This window comes from Carassius auratus, unplaced genomic scaffold (assembly GCF_003368295.1).
Source record: "Carassius auratus strain Wakin unplaced genomic scaffold, ASM336829v1 scaf_tig00215912, whole genome shotgun sequence".
Lineage (NCBI taxonomy): Eukaryota > Metazoa > Chordata > Actinopteri > Cypriniformes > Cyprinidae > Carassius > Carassius auratus.
In genome coordinates, this window is record NW_020528306.1 from 1,042,805 (window position 1) to 1,064,375 (window position 21,571).

General features: G+C 37.6%; 3 protein-coding genes across 4 annotated transcripts in view; 2 read left to right on the forward strand and 1 right to left on the reverse strand.

Annotated features, from left to right (window-relative positions):
* The window catches only part of LOC113096336 (succinyl-CoA:3-ketoacid coenzyme A transferase 1, mitochondrial-like), a 46,852-nt gene extending 40,177 nt beyond the window's left edge, over positions 1–6,675 (reverse strand). The window contains exons 1-3 of the mRNA XM_026261699.1: positions 6,483–6,675; positions 4,917–5,025; positions 4,648–4,738 (exon numbers count right to left, since the gene is read on the reverse strand). Of these exons, the coding sequence (XP_026117484.1) occupies positions 4,648–4,738; positions 4,917–5,025; positions 6,483–6,581 (299 nt within the window). The 5' untranslated portion in view covers positions 6,582–6,675. The remainder of the gene's footprint in view (positions 1–4,647; positions 4,739–4,916; positions 5,026–6,482) is intronic.
* Positions 6,676–7,565: 890 nt separating this feature from the next.
* LOC113096352 (UPF0600 protein C5orf51 homolog) lies at positions 7,566–12,889 on the forward strand. The gene is made up of 6 exons (XM_026261724.1): positions 7,566–7,751; positions 8,833–8,942; positions 10,937–11,083; positions 11,433–11,564; positions 11,650–11,764; positions 12,576–12,889. The coding sequence occupies exons 1-6, from the start codon at positions 7,661–7,663 to the stop codon at positions 12,809–12,811; spliced, it is 831 nt and encodes a 276-aa protein (XP_026117509.1). The 5' UTR covers positions 7,566–7,660; the 3' UTR covers positions 12,812–12,889.
* Positions 12,890–15,940: 3,051 nt separating this feature from the next.
* On the forward strand, positions 15,941–19,809 carry fbxo4 (F-box protein 4). Of its 2 annotated transcripts, none has more exons than XM_026261736.1 (7): positions 15,941–16,265; positions 17,191–17,423; positions 17,660–17,880; positions 17,986–18,061; positions 18,285–18,454; positions 18,620–18,807; positions 18,924–19,809. In XM_026261736.1, the coding sequence occupies exons 1-7, from the start codon at positions 16,125–16,127 to the stop codon at positions 19,005–19,007; spliced, it is 1,113 nt and encodes a 370-aa protein (XP_026117521.1). In that variant the 5' UTR covers positions 15,941–16,124; the 3' UTR covers positions 19,008–19,809. The 2 variants fall into 2 exon arrangements, with proteins under 2 accessions (XP_026117521.1, XP_026117522.1); XM_026261737.1 differs by having other exon boundaries at positions 18,626–18,807.
* Positions 19,810–21,571: the final 1,762 nt, after the last annotated feature.

Here is a 21,571-nt window from a genome sequence, read left to right on the forward strand (position 1 = left end):
ATGGGCATTCTCTAACAAACAGGTCATTAAAATTCAAAACACGCACTGAATACAGAGACAAAGGCCACACAACACATTTTTGCAGCATAAAACATGAAACATTTTACAGATCTGTCGGATATCCTTAGTTAGATGTGTGGTCGATTGGCACAGTTACAGAAGCGGTGACCCAAAACTGATTTTGTCACTCATTAACTAATGCAAAGTGACTTACTGAGACTTGAAAGGCACTGAGGTATATGTTGGCCATCCCATTTTAAAGGTAGTCAGTGCAGTAGAGCAGATCTGGACATTTTTACACTGTTAATACAAAAGGTGGTCTGGTGAAACATAAGGGGGGGGGGGGGGGGGGGGTGTTTGATGAAAGATAATGCAGGCATTTTAGAAGCTTGGGCATATTTTTAGGATCATTCAATCAACGGGGAGCACAGGCTCTTCAGTCACGACTCGTTCACTGGACCGAGAAAGGTTGCAATTAGACACACACTGTGTCAAGCCATGTTCTCATTAATTCCCTACTAATGTGTCTTCTTCACTTTTTCTCCTGCCAGAGAAACGACAAAGGATTTTTAGGGCTAGAGAAAGGATAAAACAAACCGCTATCTAGGTCACATGTGCTTAGAATTTAGAGAGAAATCAAGTGGTTTTATGTATTTTAGAAAAAGCACAATTAACATAACTAGTGGAAGTCAATATTGAGTCGCTTACATTTTAGACAATTTTGGCAGTTACTTACACAGCTCTGCCAGAGGAAAAAGTTCCAAATTAAAGCCAAATCAGTGTAGTGCATCTCCAAGGTTCATCCACCAGTGGTGTTGTTTTCTTTTTGAATGAATCAGTTATTTGGGGCAAATTGTTTAAATGAATGATTTACTCATAAATGACAGGCTGTGCATAAATCTGCCCCATACCTGAATATAGTGCGCTATTTGAGGGGACACATAGTCGTTCAATCCCATAATACACCACATTAATAACTCATTTTCATTTACTCTTTCAAGTAGACTATTTCAGTGGAGTAACAGTAATGCAACGGTCACATGCTTTGTTCCTGTGAATCTGTTTCTTTAAATTAGTTCAAGGAATAATTCAATAATTCAGTCATAAAGACAGTTTCTCCACCTACTGGCTTATCCGTGTAACCTGCAGAAAAAGTAACTGAAAAATACATTCCTAATATGCACAGACTGACCGTTTGGAACATGCAATCATGGACAAGTGAGTGATTCAAACTTGAAAAAACATCTCGGCCAATTAAATTCAAGGCGCAGAACTAACTGTTGTATAATCATCCATAATAACAGTGCTGCAGTGTTAACAGCTTACAATAACACCAGTCTGTAACCAGATAATAGACAGTGGCCGATAACTACTTCTAAAAAAGTCAGCACACCATTTCTAAGTAACGAGTAACAGTTAAAAGTATCAGCAGGGGTTATTGATGGAAAGAAGTTGCACAGGAAACAACAGCCTTCTGTGCAAGCAACGCATGCTAATGCCAAACACCGCTGTGACGCTAGTTTCACATTACAGTCACACTGAGCAGTCTTTATGTGGTAGACCAAAAGATTTTCACCACAGAGATTCAGAACTCGCAAAACAAGGCCTACGACGACAAACAATACAGTCAATAGCAGCAGGATTCAAACAGTCAGACGGGAAGGAAACAATCTTCAAGAGGGGTATCAGTCAAGAACTTTCTATTTAAAACAGGTCACAACCTCCCTCCAGGTTTTCCAAAAACTAACTCTGGAAGAAAGCCAGCTGTATTGAACTAAAAAGGGTTTTAATAGTTGTGAGAAATTTATGTTATAAAGGAGCTGACAATAATAAATGGTGTTTTTTTAATAATGTTTTTAGAATATATAGTCTTATTTAATCCGGACTAAGATGATTAGAATGGACTTTATCGCTTTCTGCAACCATTTTCAGCAGTAACCCACACTGGCTTTGCTCTCTGGTAATGATAGGAAAAAAAAAGAACCAAAATAACATAACTCAGCCACTTTTAGAAATTACATAATAATATAGTCATAGAGAACCAACCTGGGAAAATGCCAGAACAGAGAGGCCTACACATAGTGTCAAGTGACATGTTCAGAGCAGCTGCAACATAGCAGCAATAAACCAAATGCTAATATCCAATAAGATAGTAAATACACTATATATTAGCCATGTCAAAAAAAGAAAAAGAAAAAAAGCATTTCCTCTTCAAAGAAGGAATTTTGATCATTCATTTCCCTTTGTGCAAGTTTGCCTAGGCCTACTTAACAGATTCGACTGGTTTATCCTGTTTGAGAAAAAGGTGGTGTGATTCTTCATACTGGTAATCTCTTTAAATCTGTGGACAGTTGTGCACACATTCTCATCATCATTTAAGGGAGAAATTCTTGTGGTATCATCTAGAGAACAACTGAGGTTATGAAGTTGTACTCAGTGACTTCAGATGTTTATTTAGAGCGACTGCAGTTGATTTGGTTATTTTGCCATATCCCAAAAGGCTCCAAATGGATTTCAAATCTCATAGACTCGAAGAAGCAGCCTTTCTGGTTATGGCCAGACTTTTACACAATAATGGACTACTGGACGTAATCAACCAAAATGCCTACCCGTGTGTCCCAAATAAAACCTGTTTACAAAATCACCACTAGGTGGCGCAAAGGGAAGGATGACACAATTGCTCAATAAAGCTGGAATTGTGACATTTTCACTTGTAAATAAACATAAAAAAAATGAAATAAATCAGTGGAAATATTAGAATAAAAGTAAATAAAAATTATTTTTTTATCTTGAACTAACCATCATTTAAATGTTTATTGTTCCAGCTGTTTGACCACTGTTACGGTGAAATAATACAGTGACAGCAGTGCAGCTTGAAGCATGCTAACTTATTACTGTACAGAACCAGCCAGTATTTAAGACTACTTATTAGATTACATATTTATATTACAAATACATTACAAAAGCGTTGTCCACTACACCATAAAAAAATAAAACTATACAAAAGGTGGATTATTGTTGCTGCTCCGGGTGTGTGTTCACAGTGTGTGTGTGTGTGTTCACTGCTCTGTGTGTGTGCACTTTAGATGGGTTAAATGCAGAGCACGAATTCTGAGTATGGGTCACCATACTTGGCTGAATGTCACGTCACTTTCACTTTCACTAAGAGGTTTATGAGTGATGTAGGCCTAGCTCTAACACATACTTTGGCATTATTGTCACATTATTGTCACAAATTAAAGTTTTGAAACTTTATTTCAATAATTCACTTACACATTTCAGCAGTCCACGCATACTTAAGCATATTCATTATCAGCCCTTTTTTGACACATCTATTGCCGCAAACAGCGCCCTGCTCATGACATGCCAAAAATCATAATCTCCATGAATTAAGAACTTGTTGATAACTTTATTAAACTGTTCCTTTGTATTAATTAAAACATGTTTAAATAATAGTGTTATGTTTTAACTAACAATAATAATACAAAAATGAAATAAAAATAAAATAAAAATGTATAAATGGTTTAGGATATTCACAATTTATCTAAAATTATGGCTTTTTTTTTTTTAACAACTGTTTATTGAAATTTTCTTCTGGGAACAGTAGTATAAAACAAAAGGCAACTGTGCAAATTTAAAACCCATCCCACCCCCTGCTAGACTTAAAAAAATAAAATAAACAATAATATTAAAAATAAATTAAGTAATAATACACAAATAACTAAATAAAATAATTTTTACAAAGATTTTAGAAAAGATGACACAACATTAAAAACTGAAAAGCCATAAATTTACAGTTTTTACATTAGATCCATGTATACGAGAAGTTGATAAAATGATGATCTTAAACCAAGAGAATTAATTAATAAACCTGGGAAGCAAATGGGGTTTCCATGCCTTGCTCAAGAGCATCAGTCGTGGTATTGAGGGTGGAAGAGAGCGCTGTTCATTCACTCTAATCACCTACATTTCCTACCGGTACTGAGAGTCTGGCTCTCTAACATTAGGCTCCAACCCCAGCCCGGCGTGTACATGAGAGACGGAAACGCTGCAGTTCTTTTGGCAATACAAAGGTAAAAATATATTGCATAATAAGAATGCTGCATTTCACATTTCACTTCAAATCGCACGTGAAATACATGCAAACCTGTAATAAAACTGTCCAGATACTTCATATAATCAGTTTAAGTTTCAGCATTCTACTAAATATATACATAAGTACTAAATTTGCTTCAGTGAATATACATTTTAACTTGTGTTTTTATTTTATTTTCCACCGACTGCAGCCATCAAATGTAACCCATCGGAAAGACAAAGATGACAGCTATTTGTAAAAATGCGCTTTGAAGCGTTCGCTTGATAATTTGCGGTTAAAGCGCCACTAAGTGGTTGAAAGCTGCAAATGCATTTTTCAGACACAGAGGCAGCGGTACCCACGGTGGTAACAAGCTCATTCTGGTTGAGCACCATCTGTATGTGTCACATTAATCATTTACTGTTAGTTTTAATACTCCAATATAAGCCGTTTATGTTGTTTGCATGTGTCAGGAAGTACAGGAAGTACCAGTTTTAGGCCTACTAGTCGAGTAATAAAGACGATCAAATTGGTTTAAGTTGTAGTTTACAAATAATAAAAAAAAGGCTTACCCTGCATTATTGCTGACAGCAGTCAGGCTCTTAACTCCTGTCTTCAGCAAACTGTTAATCAGATTTTCTGGAATACCACACAGCCCAAAACCTGTGAATGAGAGGAAAGGATATCAGCTATTTATCAAGGGGATGACAAAAATGCTGTTGTAATATAATATATGCAATAATAATAATAATGTAATTTAAAAAATCGATTTAAGTTTTTAAAATAAATTCATATTTTTTCAGCATAAAAAAAAATAGTGATGATAAATCAGAACTCTTACCTCCCACAAGGATAGTCGCTCCATTAGGAATATCCTTGACTGCGTCAAGGGGGTCTGAATAAAATCGCCCGGACCGTTGTCTTGAAGTGGAAAAGTAACACCCACACGTCTGCCAACAACAGACAGTTAGCAGAATGAATGAAGCAGGCTGAACATACAGAAACAGCACAGGCAACAACTTCAAAGCATTAATGAAAGAGATTTACACACTTAAACACAGTCAGTGAGTCTGTACTACAATTTAAATCATTTAAGCTTCCTTTCAATCTCCCTTTTCCATTGATTGAAATTAAGTGTTTGTGCAAATCCATGTAAGTAGTGATTTGAGGAATACAGCCTAGTCCTAGTGGAATATAAACACTATCAAGATCAGTGGTTGATTTTCCATTCACGAGTACTGTGCCTCTCACGATGTTAACCATTTACAATGGAATCCTAAATCATGCATAGAAAATAAACATCAAATAAGATTTTGTCAGTCAGCGACATGCACATGCTAAATAAACCCCGGGAGTCCAGCCAAGATGTCCATTTCATTTATATCCTTATATGTTGACACAACAGAGCGTTTGACCTCACAAATGCTCCACCAAAGGACGAGGAGAGGAAACAGCTGAATACTTATCACTCAACCTCAATAAATAACTAATTTGCTTAGTTTTGTATATATGGCAGCCTAATGCAGTATTACCAAATAATAGTAGACTAATAATAATAGTGTTATAGTAGTAATCCAAAGACCATAATATTTCCCTCAACAAAGAAACCATGTATGATCATTACCACTGTTATTACCACTTGAAAATCATTCAAAGGTTTCTGCTCTGACTGTATACAGAACAACTCCATGAGCCTCAGAGGCACATGACACTATCATGAGACGGTGTCATAACTATAGACTTCAAAACCCAGGCTTAGCAGTCTTGTTCTGAGCACTAGTTATTATAGCAGTCTAGTTCACATGTTGTGTGATATACAAAGGAAAAACTGACGGGTGGAACAAAAGAGGAGGCATGTGAGTAGGAGAGAGCAGAGTCAGGTTACTAACTGTTAACCGAGGAATAGTGTTGGAAGTGCTGTCAAGTTAGCTGTCCTCATTTTAAAAACTAGCATTTTCATTTAAGTTATTGATCAAATCTGTGATTTATCCCTCATGACAATAGTGCTTAGTGACCATGTGTTTCCAGGTTAACAATAAATCAAATACATGAAAACATAAATGATTGGTTGTGACTCTGAAAATCAAAAGATCAAACGTATGCCTATGGTCTTTAAACTGTTTGCCAAGAAAACACAATGCAGCACAAAATGACTAGTTTCAATGGACTCTCTCTGTCTGAGATAAATGCAATTACAAAAGCTTAAAATATAAGCTTTGCAACATCATTATTTTAAACTAATGCACACACGTCATATATATGATAATATATAGCCTAATAAGATATGCACGTCCATCTTCTCCATGCAATAGAAAGTGGGGTAAAAAAAGAGGCAAAAACAGAAGCACCGACCGCTCAACATCGTGCAAAATTTCGGATGCACCGTCTTTTGTTTGTAAACACTGACCTTGCCAACGGAGAATCGCGAGATGTTCGTTTTGATCGTCGCTGTCACGTTCCTGATGATCACATTTTCCACTCTAGATAGCGCTTTAAGAGTCGCCATGTCTGTAAATTACAGGCCTAATATTGTGTGTGGTGAATGATGGTGACAGTATGCCCTCGTTGATCTCAGATAGGCGGGGACGAAGAAAGAAAAGGAGTGTCGGGGGCTCGATGTGCTTATTTGCATTTAACCATCTCACCACCATCTTGCGAGATCTGATTCGTGAATCGGATCTTTTTTAATGTGTCGGATGTTCACCATACCATTCAGAACAATTTGTTCACCAACCTGAATCTTTCAGAGTGGTTCCAGATTGAACAATGCATATATTTAGTACATGTCCCAGTGATCCATATATTATATTATATTATATTATATTATATTATATTATATTATATTATATTATATTATATTATATTATATTATATTATATTATATTATAAGAAATCACTACATGGTATAGTGAGAGATAGTGCAGCCTTGATCCAGCTCATTAAAACATTTAGTACCTAAGCATTTTTTTTTTATTATTATTATTTACACTAAAAAACTAGAATGTAAATTGTTTGGCTATTAAAAATAATAATTATATATGTGTGTGTCGTATTTATGCTCCCTATCATATAAAGCGAGCCTACTTTTGTTTATGTTTTTTAATGTTTTTAAGTTTTTTTTTTAACAAATATTTTCTATATAACAACACTCAGGTAAAATTATTATTAACAAGTAAATTAATTAAGGAATACTAATAAAAATAAATTACATAAAACCCATAATAACAGTAATTATGAAAGTAAATTACTTAAAAAGTAACAGAAATAATGGCATAATTACGTCATAACCTTAAAATAATTGATGTGACTCCTTGAAGTGACTCTTTATAAAAAAAACTGTTTGAAAGAATCGATTCGCGGAAATGAATCGGACTCTCATTCATCACTTCTGCCAGTATTTCAATCCACTGTTATCAAACACAGAGTATTATGGGTATAATTTGGATAAGGGTGGACAAAGTAAACTCTTACTTTGATGTAATGACAAAGCCTGAAGTTAATGAATGAAATTAAAGAACAAAACGTCCCTGTAATCCTCTGCACGTGAGTAATCGCGCGCTCGTCACGTGACTGTCGTTTGCAGTCATGGCCGACGACTACAGACGAAGCGTCGAGCTGGAGAGGAGGATTTTTGAGTTAGATAACAAGTGTGCCACTCTTCGGACGGAGAAACCAGGTAACCGGGAATCATGTCGTCAGTTGTGCAAAACTAGCCTCCCGTTATTTTAGAAAACGCATGTTCAGTGGCAGAATCAGCCCGGTGTTGTCATCGTTAGCTGGTTAGCTTAGCTGCTTTGCGTTAGCATTCCTGCGAATCACAACAAACATTTCCCTGCCCATCTATCACGACGTTTATACGACATATGTTTGACTAACTAGTTCATACGAACACCGTAGCACTTAAACTAAACCAAAAGCTAATATGAAAGGTAAAGCGCGTTTATTACGTTCTGTAATTTTCAAATTTTTGGCTAGCTAGTAAGATCCAGTTTGCACAAACTGGGTGAAGTCGCATGTGGTCAGGCTATGTACAGAACGCGATGCACAAATAATAAAAAACGTACACCGTTATAGTTATTCTGCAATGTGATATTACAACCTCACATTAAACAACATGAGAGGTAACGTTAAATAGGAATTAAAGGCCTGTCATACTCTTTTAGCAGAATTATTCAATAAGTATTTTGCCTACTTTAGCTAGACTAAAGGGCACGTTAATATAAAACAAACAACAAATGCATTATCAGCTGATCAGATTTCTGTGTTGTTTATTTGGTTGTAGTCTGAATGATGCTGATTATTGCATTATATTTTGGGTCCTGTAAATCATACATAGTATACACATACATACCAATGCATTCTTGTTTTAAAATGCTAGAGTTGAATGACTCTCAGCAGCCAGAGTGTACATACAGAGAGGACATACAGGATGGTTTTAAAACAAGCTCTTTTCCGACTTTTTTACAGAGCTAGTTTCTTTGTCGTTGTGATATTGAATGTTGCAATTTGTTTTATACCAAAAGGTGAGCTTTACTCATAGATTTACATCCGTCAAAGTTGCTAAATAAGTGTAATATTTTCTTTTTATAGACATTTTTAAAAGCCGGATGATTTTAAAAGTCACTTATGGCCATATTTTGTTGGAACAATAGCCTATATAACCTCAGCTGTTTTTCTCAAACCATCAACTGTAAACTCTCATGTTGTATATCCTCTGTTAGGTATTACCACATATTGACATTGTATTTTTGTTCTAGATGATGACTACTTACAGAATGCATCTTCCATACTTGACAAGTTGAAAACCCATTATAGACATGGAGGAGAGAGCAGCAGCCTCCCTAAACTGCTGCAGGATTATACACAGGTACTTCACATAGCATGGGTCTCACCCTGCAACATTCCCTTAAGCATAGCATAACTATATATTAAAACAGGTTTCCTCAGATCTTGTCCTGGAGGGCCAATGCGCTGCAGAGTTTAGCGCCAACCCTGATCAAACTAACATATCTGTGATTTTCTAATGATCCTAAAGACATTGATTGGCATGCTCAAGTGTGTTTGATTAGGGTTAGAGCTAAACTCTAGTCTACAGAAAAGTGGATTTTGTCAGCCAGATTTGAGGATCCCTGTATTAACATGTTGAATGTGTGAACAATACAACATTTAACAGGGTTCCATACATCCTTAAAAGTGTTTTTAATTCAGTTTCATCAAAATTCTGAAGTCTTAAATATAGTTTTAGGATGTCTAAAATTTGAGGCGGTAAAGCAATATGGCCTAATGCAGTTAATAAACTTTGAAAACCCTTTGAATTAAATGAATGATAGCACTGCATGATCAAGTCAAAATATGGCACTGTTGCATGTTCTACAGGCCTCAGGGTTTCAGAGCAATGCAAAATGAACACTATGCTTTTATTCCAAGTGATCTCTCATTATTATTGATTTTTAATATTGTTGTAGGTGGTTACCTTTTTAAATGAGCAGTTGTAAGCATTAAAGAGCAATTTAATTTCACCCTCTTATGGAAAGGAGAGGCTAAGAACATTATTTAACACATTCATTATGTAAATTTGATCATTATCGACACAATAATCTCTTTAGTGGCTTCTCTTTAAACATATTATATCAGCAAATTTCAATATTGATCGAATCCTAAAACATATGTTATTATATATTAGTACATATATCAGCGGGTTTCAATACATATGTGTATATTGAATAAAACATGTCATTTTAAATGTCCAGCTAACGTGTTTTGCAGGTGAATGTGTGCCCAGCCTGATTAATTGAGTAAAAGAACATGCAGTATATTATTTATTGCATTGGTTTGTTCTGCATATAGTATTGTTTTTATGTAGGGCTTAGAAAGTAATAAAGGGGTCATATGACGCAATTTCAATGTTTCCTTTCTCTTTGGAGTATTATAAGCTTTTGGTGCATTAGGAAGATCTGTAAAGGTGCTGTAAAAGTCTCAAATCCAAAGAGATGTTCTCTATAGAAGTTAAGACTCGTCCACAGACCCCTAAAACGGCTCGTTCTAACACGTCCCCACATCTCAACGGGAAGATTTACATAACGGCGCCCAAATGTTCACACAACGAAAGAAGGTGTACCTTTTATTCTCGTTGTAGTATTGTTGTTGCCGCCATCGCCATGACACACAGACTGTGAAAGCGAAACTACTTTGTTTGTCCTTCCAAAAGAGGACGATATCCGCTTCGCATTGCCTGGAGTTGATCCATGCTTGTCGCTGAGAAAATATATCAACTTTGCACTGTAGAACACCAGATCAGCTTTCACCGTAGACGAGGCGGAGTCCAGCCTGGGGTCGTCACATGTGGTTGTCACAAGCCCAACGGATGCTCCTTCGTAGAATCCACTGGCCGCGCTGTTCTTAAGTCGGCCTTCGCTCACTGTTTGGCCTTCCAAAAGAGGACACGACTAGAAATCATGTTTAGAATGGGTTTTATGTATATGTCTTGTCGCTCCGGCCAGACAGGGCATCACAGTATGTTAAGGGGCGTAACATTTCCATCACACGCTTGAGCTTTTTGGCCAATCACAATGCACTGGATAGCTGGCCAATCAGAGCACACCTCGCTTTTCAGATTGATGAGCCTTGTAAAAATCAACATGTCTCTGAAAATGGGGAATAGAGGAGAAACAATAATATACAGTGTTGAAAATAATGTTGTTTTTTTACCTTTAACTGCATAAACACATTTCATTACACCAAATCATGTTCTTTTTAGCAGCATCATATGACCCCTTTAAGTTTCAGTTTAGAAACACTGCAGATACCTCGTTTTAGATGTAGTGGCTCATATGGCCCATTGTTTTACCTACTTTTCTACAGGTTGTCTTGGACATAACATTCTATGAGGAAAACAGGCTTGTAGATCAGGAGTTTCCAGAGGACACTTCCCCTTTTAAAATTCAGCAGTTACTACAGGACTTGACAGAGCCAGAGGTGTTAGCAGGGCGACTGGTACCTTCACAAGAGGTGTTGTATTTCTGTATCTTTAGGAGATCTTTGCTTGGAACAGTTAGTTTCATTATTTGCTGTTGATTCTAAATAAGGCATCCACTTCCACTGGTTAATATTTTTGGTTACAGACCACCTGTGCAATTAGGAAATGTTTTTATATATACATATATACCATTGTATCGTTTGTTTGCAATAAAGAGCTTTCAAATTTTTATGCAACATTTTATGCATTATATCACATAGCATAAGTATATATAACCTGCAGGTCTATATTTTCTAGTTTAATTGACATAGACTGAATAAGAATCGAACGCTCTGCTCTTGGTAACGGTATGTGATGGTGTGATGATGTGGTTGTGATCAGGTGCAGTCTGTGCTGGGGCTGGAGCTGCTGGAGTGCCTATACTGGAGGCGTGGGGCATTATTATATATGTACTGCCACACACTACACCAACGCAAGCAATGGATCAAGAAGAACAAAGCCACTTTCCTTAAGGTTCTTTCTCCAACCTCTCACTCCACAGTGCCAGTTTTAGTGGCCATGACTTGAGTAAGTGTTGCAATGCTCCATGTCTTCACAGTGTCTTCAAGAAGGTGTGCGTTACCTTATGAGAATGTTGCAAGTGAGGAACTCAGTCAAGCTAAACGATGGTGTGGTTTTTCATGACTCTGCAACCGCCAATTTTCTGGCAGAAGGTACATCTTTGCAAATGTACTTTCTGTTATTTTTGTAGAGTTTCTAAGCTGTGTTTGTAATCTGGGAGCTGAAAACTCTCGACTTGCAAGTCATTGTGCACACATTATGCATTATTACTTCAGATTGTCTTTGTGTGTGTGACATCAGACATTGTGTCTATGCAGGCACAGATTTTAAAAGCACAAAAAGATTTACAGCATTTATAATATCTCTAACCAGCTCAGCCAGTTGGTTATCAGTATCTTCACATATCTAAGTTCATTTACGAAGTAAAGTAATTTTCCACTGGAAAGATGTAGTGTAGCCTGCAAACTCCACCCCTGGTTGCTTCCATTAATCTGTAGCAACCAATAATATTGAGATTGCTAGTGTTTTTACAATGCGAAGTTTACAAGTTACAAAGTTATTAGATTAGATTAGATCAACCTTTATTTGTCTCACAGATGAGAAATTTCAACATTTACAGCAAAAATTGGATAGCATGAAATAATCAATAAATAATGAGTCACATTTCAATAAATAATAAAAAAAAATAAAAATAAAAAATAAAAAATAAAAAAGTACCAAATATAAAAACAGTGCAAGTGAATATACATAGATTGCATTCTTTCCGTCTCTGAGTTGTGATTTTATTGAGGTTAATGGGCAGGATGCAATGAGATGCTTAGTTTTATTTATTAATCTCAAAATCAAGCATAACATGTTATTTTTAAAGAATATGAATTTTACTAATCAAAATAATGTGTTTGTGTGTGTGTGTGTGTTTTATATTCTTTTTAAAACTGACAAATGTATCTTTTTCCCCACTAGGTATCTTTTCTGATACTCACTTGCTTACAATGATGTACATTGGTGAGATGTGTTTCTGGGCAGTGAAATATGAGGACTGCAGCATGGACACCACAGAGCGCAAAGAGGACAGGCTTCATTTCCGAGATATTGGCACACAAATCCTTCATAAGTATGTGCTGGCATGCGAGGGGCCACTTCAGGGTCAGGGCTGGAACACGGAGAATGCCAAGGAGATCCTTAGTATCTTGCAGTAAACCTGGAGAGAGCTTTTAGGAGAGGGGATTCACAAAAATGTTGTTGTTCTGAAACTAGCAAAAGAAAAGAAAAAAAAAGGCACTTATCTTCCGGTCCAGATTTGTTTTCTGGATGTGTGTTTTTGCCGAGAATGTGGAATAATACTTCTAATGTAAAATATAAACAAATAACTATTTGTTTAAGAAAGAAAAAAATTCCAACCAAGAAACATCGCAACTTTTTATTTATTTTAATTGTAATTATTTATTTTCAATTCATTACATTTATAAATGTCATTTATATATGTTAAAAGAAATGGTACAAAGGAGAGGAAAATGCAGGTGTATGTTGCATATTTAAGTATTTGTGACCATTTTTAAGTATGGATCTTTTCATTTTAATAACATTTATGTATATGACACCTCTTCTGCTCACTTATTAAAAGTTGCATCTTTATCCCTTTCATTGACCAGATGTTTAGAGATGGGAATTTGCATATTTTGATAGTATACTTTTAAAAAGCTAAACTTTTTGGTCATATTCTTTTAAAAATGAAGTTAATTTGTTTTGTTTGTTTTTTATGTCTTCGTTTAAATAAATTTTGGGTTAAGAAATGTTGAAAAGTGAACATGTGAGTGATATTTTGGTTTCACATATTTGAAAGGTTACATATTTAAAAGGTTGGAGATACAGGATGCTGGTTCAAAAATGTATTTTATACTCTTACTGCTAACCTTTTCATGTGTAATAAAAATGAACATCCTTAAAAGATTCAAACTGAAACAATTAAAAACATAATTATGAATTATGTTGCATTCATTAGAATTATATATATATTGTGACGAGTCAGCTGCCTCCTCCCTGATTGTCACCGGCACCCCGTCCTAAATCGCCGCCCTTCACCAGGCTCCCGACTGGAGTGGGTGTGTGAGAGGAGGGGCGCTGGACGAGTCAGGGCTGGCGGCGTGTGATGGGGCACACCTGAAGGAAGTGGAGCCTCATTACCGCCGCTGTTTAAAAGCCCAACGCGCCTCTCCTCAGGAGACCGGTCTCTTCCCCGTGCATGCACACTGGTGTCCTCGTGGGTCCAGGAAGGGTGCGTTGAGGGACTCCCGCGCCACCAAGACGTGAGCTGCCGGACCCGCGATCCGGAAGGGAACCGCACCCGTATACACGGCCGACGGGCCAGGATGCCGGGCCGTCCATCCCCTACCAGCGCCGCGGCCGACGAGAGAGATGTGGCCGCTAGATGAAGCCGCCGCCCCTCGCGCCCCGGACCAAGGAGGGGAGCGCGTGCGGCCGCCGGACTCCGCCCCTTGCCTGGACCCTTCCTTGATGAACACGGCCCGACCTACACAAATCCCGCAGCACAACGAGGACACCAGATTCCCTGTTATTTTGGACACTTTCCCCCTTTTGGCCACTTTTATTCCCTGTTATTTTATGATTTCTGTTAATAAAAGCCTCTCCGAGGCCTGACGCCACGCCCACTGTGTCTGTCTTGTGCTCCTCCCGTGACACTGGTGGAGAATGCGGGCAAGGCGGAGCCTAGACAGCGCAGTTGGGAAACGTCTGGTGACGTCACCCCCTCTCGCTTGCAAACGTTCGTGAGAACCCAGACTGGGACGGAGGAAAACTGGGGACAGCCTCCCAGCCACACAAGGGGTAAGTGACTTTTCCATTGTCATTTTACCCTGTGGTTGGTTGAGGCTGTCACTAAAACCTGGTTTCTCTGTCCCTGTTCTGGTGCGCTGCGAGAGGGAGGACCGCCCGGAGAGGAAGCCCCGCCCACTCCGACCGTTTGGAGCCTGGTTGAGGATGGTAGCACTCCCGTGTGGGTGGCGCCCTGGGGACGGGGATGTCGCTTGGGAGGGGGAATGTGACGAGTCAGCTGCCTCCTCCCTGATTGTCACCGGCACCCCGTCCTAAATCGCCGCCCTTCACCAGGCTCCCGACTGGAGTGGGTGTGTGAGAGGAGGGGCGCTGGACGAGTCAGGGCTGGCGGCGTGTGATGGGGCACACCTGAAGGAAGTGGAGCCTCATTACCGCCGCTGTTTAAAAGCCCAACGCGCCTCTCCTCAGGAGACCGGTCTCTTCCCCGTGCATGCACACTGGTGTCCTCGTGGGTCCAGGAAGGGTGCGTTGAGGGACTCCCGCGCCACCAAGACGTGAGCTGCCGGACCCGCGATCCGGAAGGGAACCGCACCCGTATACACGGCCGACGGGCCAGGATGCCGGGCCGTCCATCCCCTACCAGCGCCGCGGCCGACGAGAGAGATGTGGCCGCTAGATGAAGCCGCCGCCCCTCGCGCCCCGGACCAAGGAGGGGAGCGCGTGCGGCCGCCGGACTCCGCCCCTTGCCTGGACCCTTCCTTGATGAACACGGCCCGACCTACACAAATCCCGCAGCACAACGAGGACACCAGATTCCCTGTTATTTTGGACACTTTCCCCCTTTTGGCCACTTTTATTCCCTGTTATTTTATGATTTCTGTTAATAAAAGCCTCTCCGAGGCCTGACGCCACGCCCACTGTGTCTGTCTTGTGCTCCTCCCGTGACTATATATATATATATATATATATATATAATGTAAATGAAACCATACCATCTTACATTTCTATTATTTTATGGGGTCAATGGCAATGCTACATAATGCTTAAGGCCTTTAACATCATTTTGTTGGTGTTAAGCCAAAAATAAATCATATGCTTATCCAAAGTAAACTTTCACACAAAAGATAACAAATTGATGGCTGTGAATAACATAATACTATTGTTTTCTGCAAAGTTGTCACACGAAGTACAATCTATAGGTAACTGGGGCACTAGAAGAACAATATTTTAGTATGTTAACTGCTTCACAGTTTGTCCTTATGAAGGGCTAGTAGTGATACTTCACATAAATCAAGGAATAATATTCAATTTGTGTTTTAAATGGTTCATAATACATTTGCTAATTTAAATATATAGTTTGCAGAATTATTAAATTGATAACGTGTACTTTAATTTTATTTGTACGTGTCACTCTTAGTCCTCCGTATGTCCTCCCAAAGCTGATTATGATAGACCTTGCTTTATTCTACTGTAGTTCGGCAGTGTCGATTTAACTACAGTTCCCACAATGCAGTAGCCTACCGTGCGTGACGTTCCATATACGCCTATGATGAAAACACGAGAGACGTGTAACTTTGACAGTTCCGGGAAAATCCACAGGAATACTTTACAACTGAAATCGTGATTAACAGATAAATGACATATAATGTAAAACGTTTTTGCTATATTAAAAAAGTTACATATAGAAATCTAAGAAATATATGACAAAAAAGTGTCAGTATGCTGAGCAGATCTATAGTCGTGCAAAGTCTCAGGAGTATCAGAGATAGGTTTTTTGATACAAGACAACAAAGAAATGAGAAAAGTGATGGTCAGGGGTCAAGTAATGAAGTCACGGGCCCCTGTCTGGATAACCTGACGGTAAGGCACGACTCTATTCTACATTTTTGTTTATTTATTTATTTTTGGTACTCTTGGTCAAGTAATGAAACGAGAAACAGAAATGCGAAAAATCACAGCTGCTCTTACTTCTAGTTCATATATGAAACAAATGCATTGAATTGTGGGATTCAGTATTGTAAACCGTAAGCTTTTTGTTTACTACTCATTTTAGTATAAATACTATATGCTGCAATAATTGTAAGAGCAGTATGGTAGTATGCTCTGCCAAACATAGCCTGTGTACAAATACAAAATACTACATATTTAGACTAAACTGCAGCTGTATAGGTGCTAATACCAGATCATGTCCCTAAATAATTATTGTGTTATTTACACTACTGATTAAAATATTGGGATCACTACGTTTTTTAAGAATGTAAAAATGTTACAGCAAGTTTGCATTAAACTGATCAAAAGTGACATTTATTTATAATATTACACTTAGATCTATTTCAAATAAATGCTGTCCTTTTGAACTTGCTATTCATCAAAGAATCCTGAAACACACACACAAATATATTACAACAAAAATATTAGAATGATTTCTGAAGCATCATGTGACACTGGATACTGGAGTAATGGCTGCTGAAAATACAGCTTTGCCATCACAGGAATAAATGACATGTTAAAATATACTAAAATAGTTATTAAACAGATATTTTAAACTGCAATAATATTTCACAATGTTATAGTTTTTCTGTATTTTTTTATATTAAAATTAATTTATATTAAAATTAATATATAAAATATAATAAAAAGCTTATAAACCTTATGTTAAAATGTTTATAAGCTTCTTTCAAAACAATTAAAAATCTAATCAACACCAAACTTTTGAACAGTAATAATTTTTAAAACATTTCTCCAAAACACACATTCTTTTTGTCTGTCTTATCTAAACATACAGGTTGACATGCAGTTTCTCATCATGACCTTCCTGTCTCCGCAAGACCTCTGCAGATTGGGAGGCACCAGTACATACTGGCAGTCAATGGTTCGAGACCCTGTCCTGTGGAAGTACTTCCTGTTACGTGATATGCCACTCTGGCAGTCAGTTGACCATTTATCAGTGCCTCAGGTCAAGCTCACTGGCTCAGCTCTGCTGGATGACTCTGAGATGCAGCTTGATTATATGGCAGAGTAAGAGCTCAATGCTGCAGCACATGGCACTTCACTATCAGAAACAATCAGCTCTGGTGCACCCTGTTTATGTTGCATTGGCAGATTTCCTAAGACTAACCAGTCTACGAAAAAATTATATAGGAAATATGGCACACATAAAAGTGGTTTATCTCTTGTATGTGTGAAAGTTGCTAGCCTGTATGTAAAAACTATTAATATTTAATATAATATTCTCTTTAACATGGCACCCACAGGTATCTACGTGTTTGTCCGGCCTGTCGAAACCAATGGCAATACCAACCCAGAGCCTTCGAATCTGTGACTTCCTTCTTCCAGTCTCTTGTACCGGTTTCAGAGCCACAGTTTGCCATGTTTGGCCCCGGGCTTGAGCAGTTAGAGATTTCCCTCATGAATACAATCATGAATTCCCCTCATGTACTGCCTATAGCAGGACCACCTCATCGGCAGATTGATGGTGCTGTGCCATTATAGTTTATTCAAGTCAGTTATTAAACTGAATACATGGATGTGGTGCTATGGCTGCTTTTTCTGTAATTGACCATGTTGTAATTTTTTTCAGGCATTGGATCCGGAATCAGTTTTAAGTACAAAGATCAGCACAGATTCAATATTGCAACTTTATATTCAACTAACAGGTGAGGAAGAGGATATAATATCGTCATTTAGAAGTGTTGTACACGTAATACTGTTTAAATGCTTGCCGTTGGATTTTTTTTGTATATTCATGTTTTTGAAAGAAGTGTCTTATATGGAAGCCATATACCACATACCTCATGTTCGGTGGGATCTGATGTGTATATGTCACATAACACCGGTTGAAGGAACTGTATGAATTGGAGTCTGTGTCTCTGGGTTTAGGACGGAGCGAGAGAGAGCGCGTCTGGAGCATGTCAATCTGCGAAGTAAAATCTTTGTCTATGAAGAGGATAGTGAGTCTAACATACCCTTAAGTGTCAACCCCATGTTTAATCAAGTTTGTCAAGCTGTGAATGGATTCATCTTTGTGGCCAATGCTGAGACAGAAAGAGGTATGGTTGTCCTTTTTGGATTTAAAGGCTTATGCACCCATCTTTTTGTACACCAAAAGAAATTGTGCCTAAGTATAAATATCTTTAGTTTGCTGTAACATTGTAAGGAGATCCACATAGTGATTTTGCAGTTTATACTGTTTGTCTCTCTTTTATATATTGGAGGAACAGACAGGGGGTGGGAGGAGGAATGTGCCCAGATCAGGGTTATGTTAGACCCTGCGGTGGGTGCTGTGTCCCGCCCGATCCTGGTGCTCTCCTGTGTGTCTAGAGAGACCACAGACAGAAACAGGATACATTGTGTGACCATTGCCCATCAGCTTCAGCTCAGCTCACTGCCCAACCCTTGGATGGTAAGACATCAAACAGCATCTGCAAACATAATCAAAGAATTTCTGACTGTGCAGCGTAGAAGAAATGAATACTGAAAATGCAGTAAGTCTTTAGTATTTGTTTTGTCATACTATAGGTTCAGGACACGACTGCAGAAACACTGACAGGACTGCTGGATGGTATTGATTGGCTGCTGAGGCACTCTGGAGTCAAGCTATAACCAATAAGACTGTAATGAAGCTACTGGATGTATCAAGTCACACTATTATAGGGGGTTGTGCTTTTGGTGGGGACCAGTTATACATTTATTTGTTTTCACAATTGCAATTTTCAACCTGTTTTGGCTAAATGTTGTCCTTTAAATTGACTTGTTAGATTTTTTAAAGTGACATTTTTTTACATTTGTGACCCTGGACCACAAAACCAGTATTGGCTGGGGTATATTTTTAGCAATGGGTCAAAATGATCAAGTTTTATTTTTGCCAAAAAACATTAGGATATTAAGTAAAGAACATTAGGGTTAGTTAGGGTTAGGGTTAGGGTTATATTAATTGTAAAAAAAAAAACTTGGGTTAGGGTTATATTATATATTTTGGAAATTCCCTACCGTAAATATATATAAACTTAATTTTTAATCAGTAATATACATTGCTAAGAACTTCATTTGGACAACTTTAAAGGCAATTTTCTCGCTATTTGGATTTTTTTGTCATATCCTAACAAAATATACCTCAATGGAAATCTTATTTATTCATCTTTCAGATGATGCATATATCTGAATTTTGAAAAATTGACATTTAAGACTAGGGTCACTCACACACACATATTTAATCAGGGGAATAAAATGTATGTAGCTCTAAAGGCAATATTACACAAGCAAGAATGCTTTTTGCACTGAACATCAACAAGTCTGAGATTTGACTGTAGCAGGTGATATCAAGAATCAGAATAACAAGTTATGATTGTAATACAGTGCAGTTCAATAAAGAAAAATATTAAGGAACTTATATTTAAAACACAAATCCAAAGCAGAGCCATCCGTCTCCAAACAAGCTTAAACAAATCAGGGTTTTTAAATGCATTGATTGAGTGAATGATTTATTGATTCACTTCTTGTAGTCCCAGTGCTGTTTGACTAAATTTTCTGATATTCGCTCTTGGAATGTCGCTCAACCTATCAAATTCAAGGACTGGAACTCTTGTAGAAATATGGCTCGCAGCATAACAGTTCCCTCTCTTTATGAAACTATCTTAGGTGAATGATGCATATAAAATATGTAACCTCAGAATAATGATAGTTCAATTAATTTAACCCTGTGCTGTGCTGAAAATCTTTGACCTAATTTGGTGTTCCCATATTTCAATATTTTGGTTTCGATATTTGGTAATAATATAGCATACCAAGAGATTTGTAGGAAATCCCTTGTAGCCTGGACATTTTTGGATGGAAACACCTCTGTCAGTAAGATTTAGTCCAGAGTGTTAACATTAGCATTTTTGGTAAAAGGAAATCATATCTTGCTCACAATATTAATTGTCATAAATAGTTATTTATTCAGTATGGATCATTCTGTTTCATGAAGGGTGTTTTTCATAATTTGTCCACAAAGAGGCAGCATTCTCAGCTTTATTAAGATGATATGTTCACAACAATAAGAACACTGACCTTGTATATCCTGCTGCTCAGTTTTATTCAGGGTGAAGGTCAACCAGTGGCCAGTGTTCAAGAAATATTTAGGTATTGCTTTGTCTCTGTCTTCTCTGTCGGAGACTCCCTGCGGCCCTGTTCTCTTCCTGTTTAATTCAAGTGAAAGCCTATGCTTTCCCCATTTTACAAAAGTTATATGCTAAACTGAGTAATTAAAACTAATACTAAAGTTCAGCCTTACTGAAGCCCACACTGCCACTGAGCATGCTCTAACTCTCAAACCGAGTCACTTGAAATTGTGAAAAATGGGACTCAATAGGAGGATAAAGGTTGTGCAATGAGACAAGAATCATTGTCTTTTTCTCTTTCTGACATATTTTCAAGGTTGAGTGCTTGATAGATTAGACAGGTGGGGTTTTATATGACAAGTAACTCATTTCTGAGCACTAAGTACATGTACTAATAACACTAAAATCTATTCTGGTTGGAAGCAGATGTAATAATAAAAAAAATGTTTAGTCCTTTTGTATTTCACAAGAGGAAGAACAGAACTGTTTTTTCTTGCAATCTCTTTTCTTACTCATAAAATGATTATGTATAGCAATAATCTTTGTCTTGGGAAAGAAAAAAGATGCTTTAAAATGAAAATGTAATTGCTGCAATTTGGATACATTAAGTCTACCTGAATGATAGAGATGTCTGTCTGCTCTGTAATGTAATTTGACATAAAAGAGAAAGCGTTGACCTTTCTGATTAAAATTTTTTCTTTCACCTCCCCAGAAGCTCTTGCAATCAGTTTTCTTACACGCGTGTCTCTCTAATTCGCTCATGCCATGATTTCATGTGGCGAGACAGACCATGTATTGTGTGCACCCATAAAAAAGACAGGCCTGAAATCTTTTTTAAATAAATTGCTTGTTGATTTCCATGGATTGTTTTACAATTGCATGCATCTCAATTGCTTAATTGCCTAGTCGTAACTAAATTTATTTATTTCTATTATATATATATTTTTTTAAATCTTGTTGTTTTTTTTTTTTTTTTTTTTTTTTTTAGTCCAATCAAGATATAACAAGTAGCAAAGTGGACATAATTGACAATCATTTTGATTTTTGCAATGGATGTAATCAGTTTTG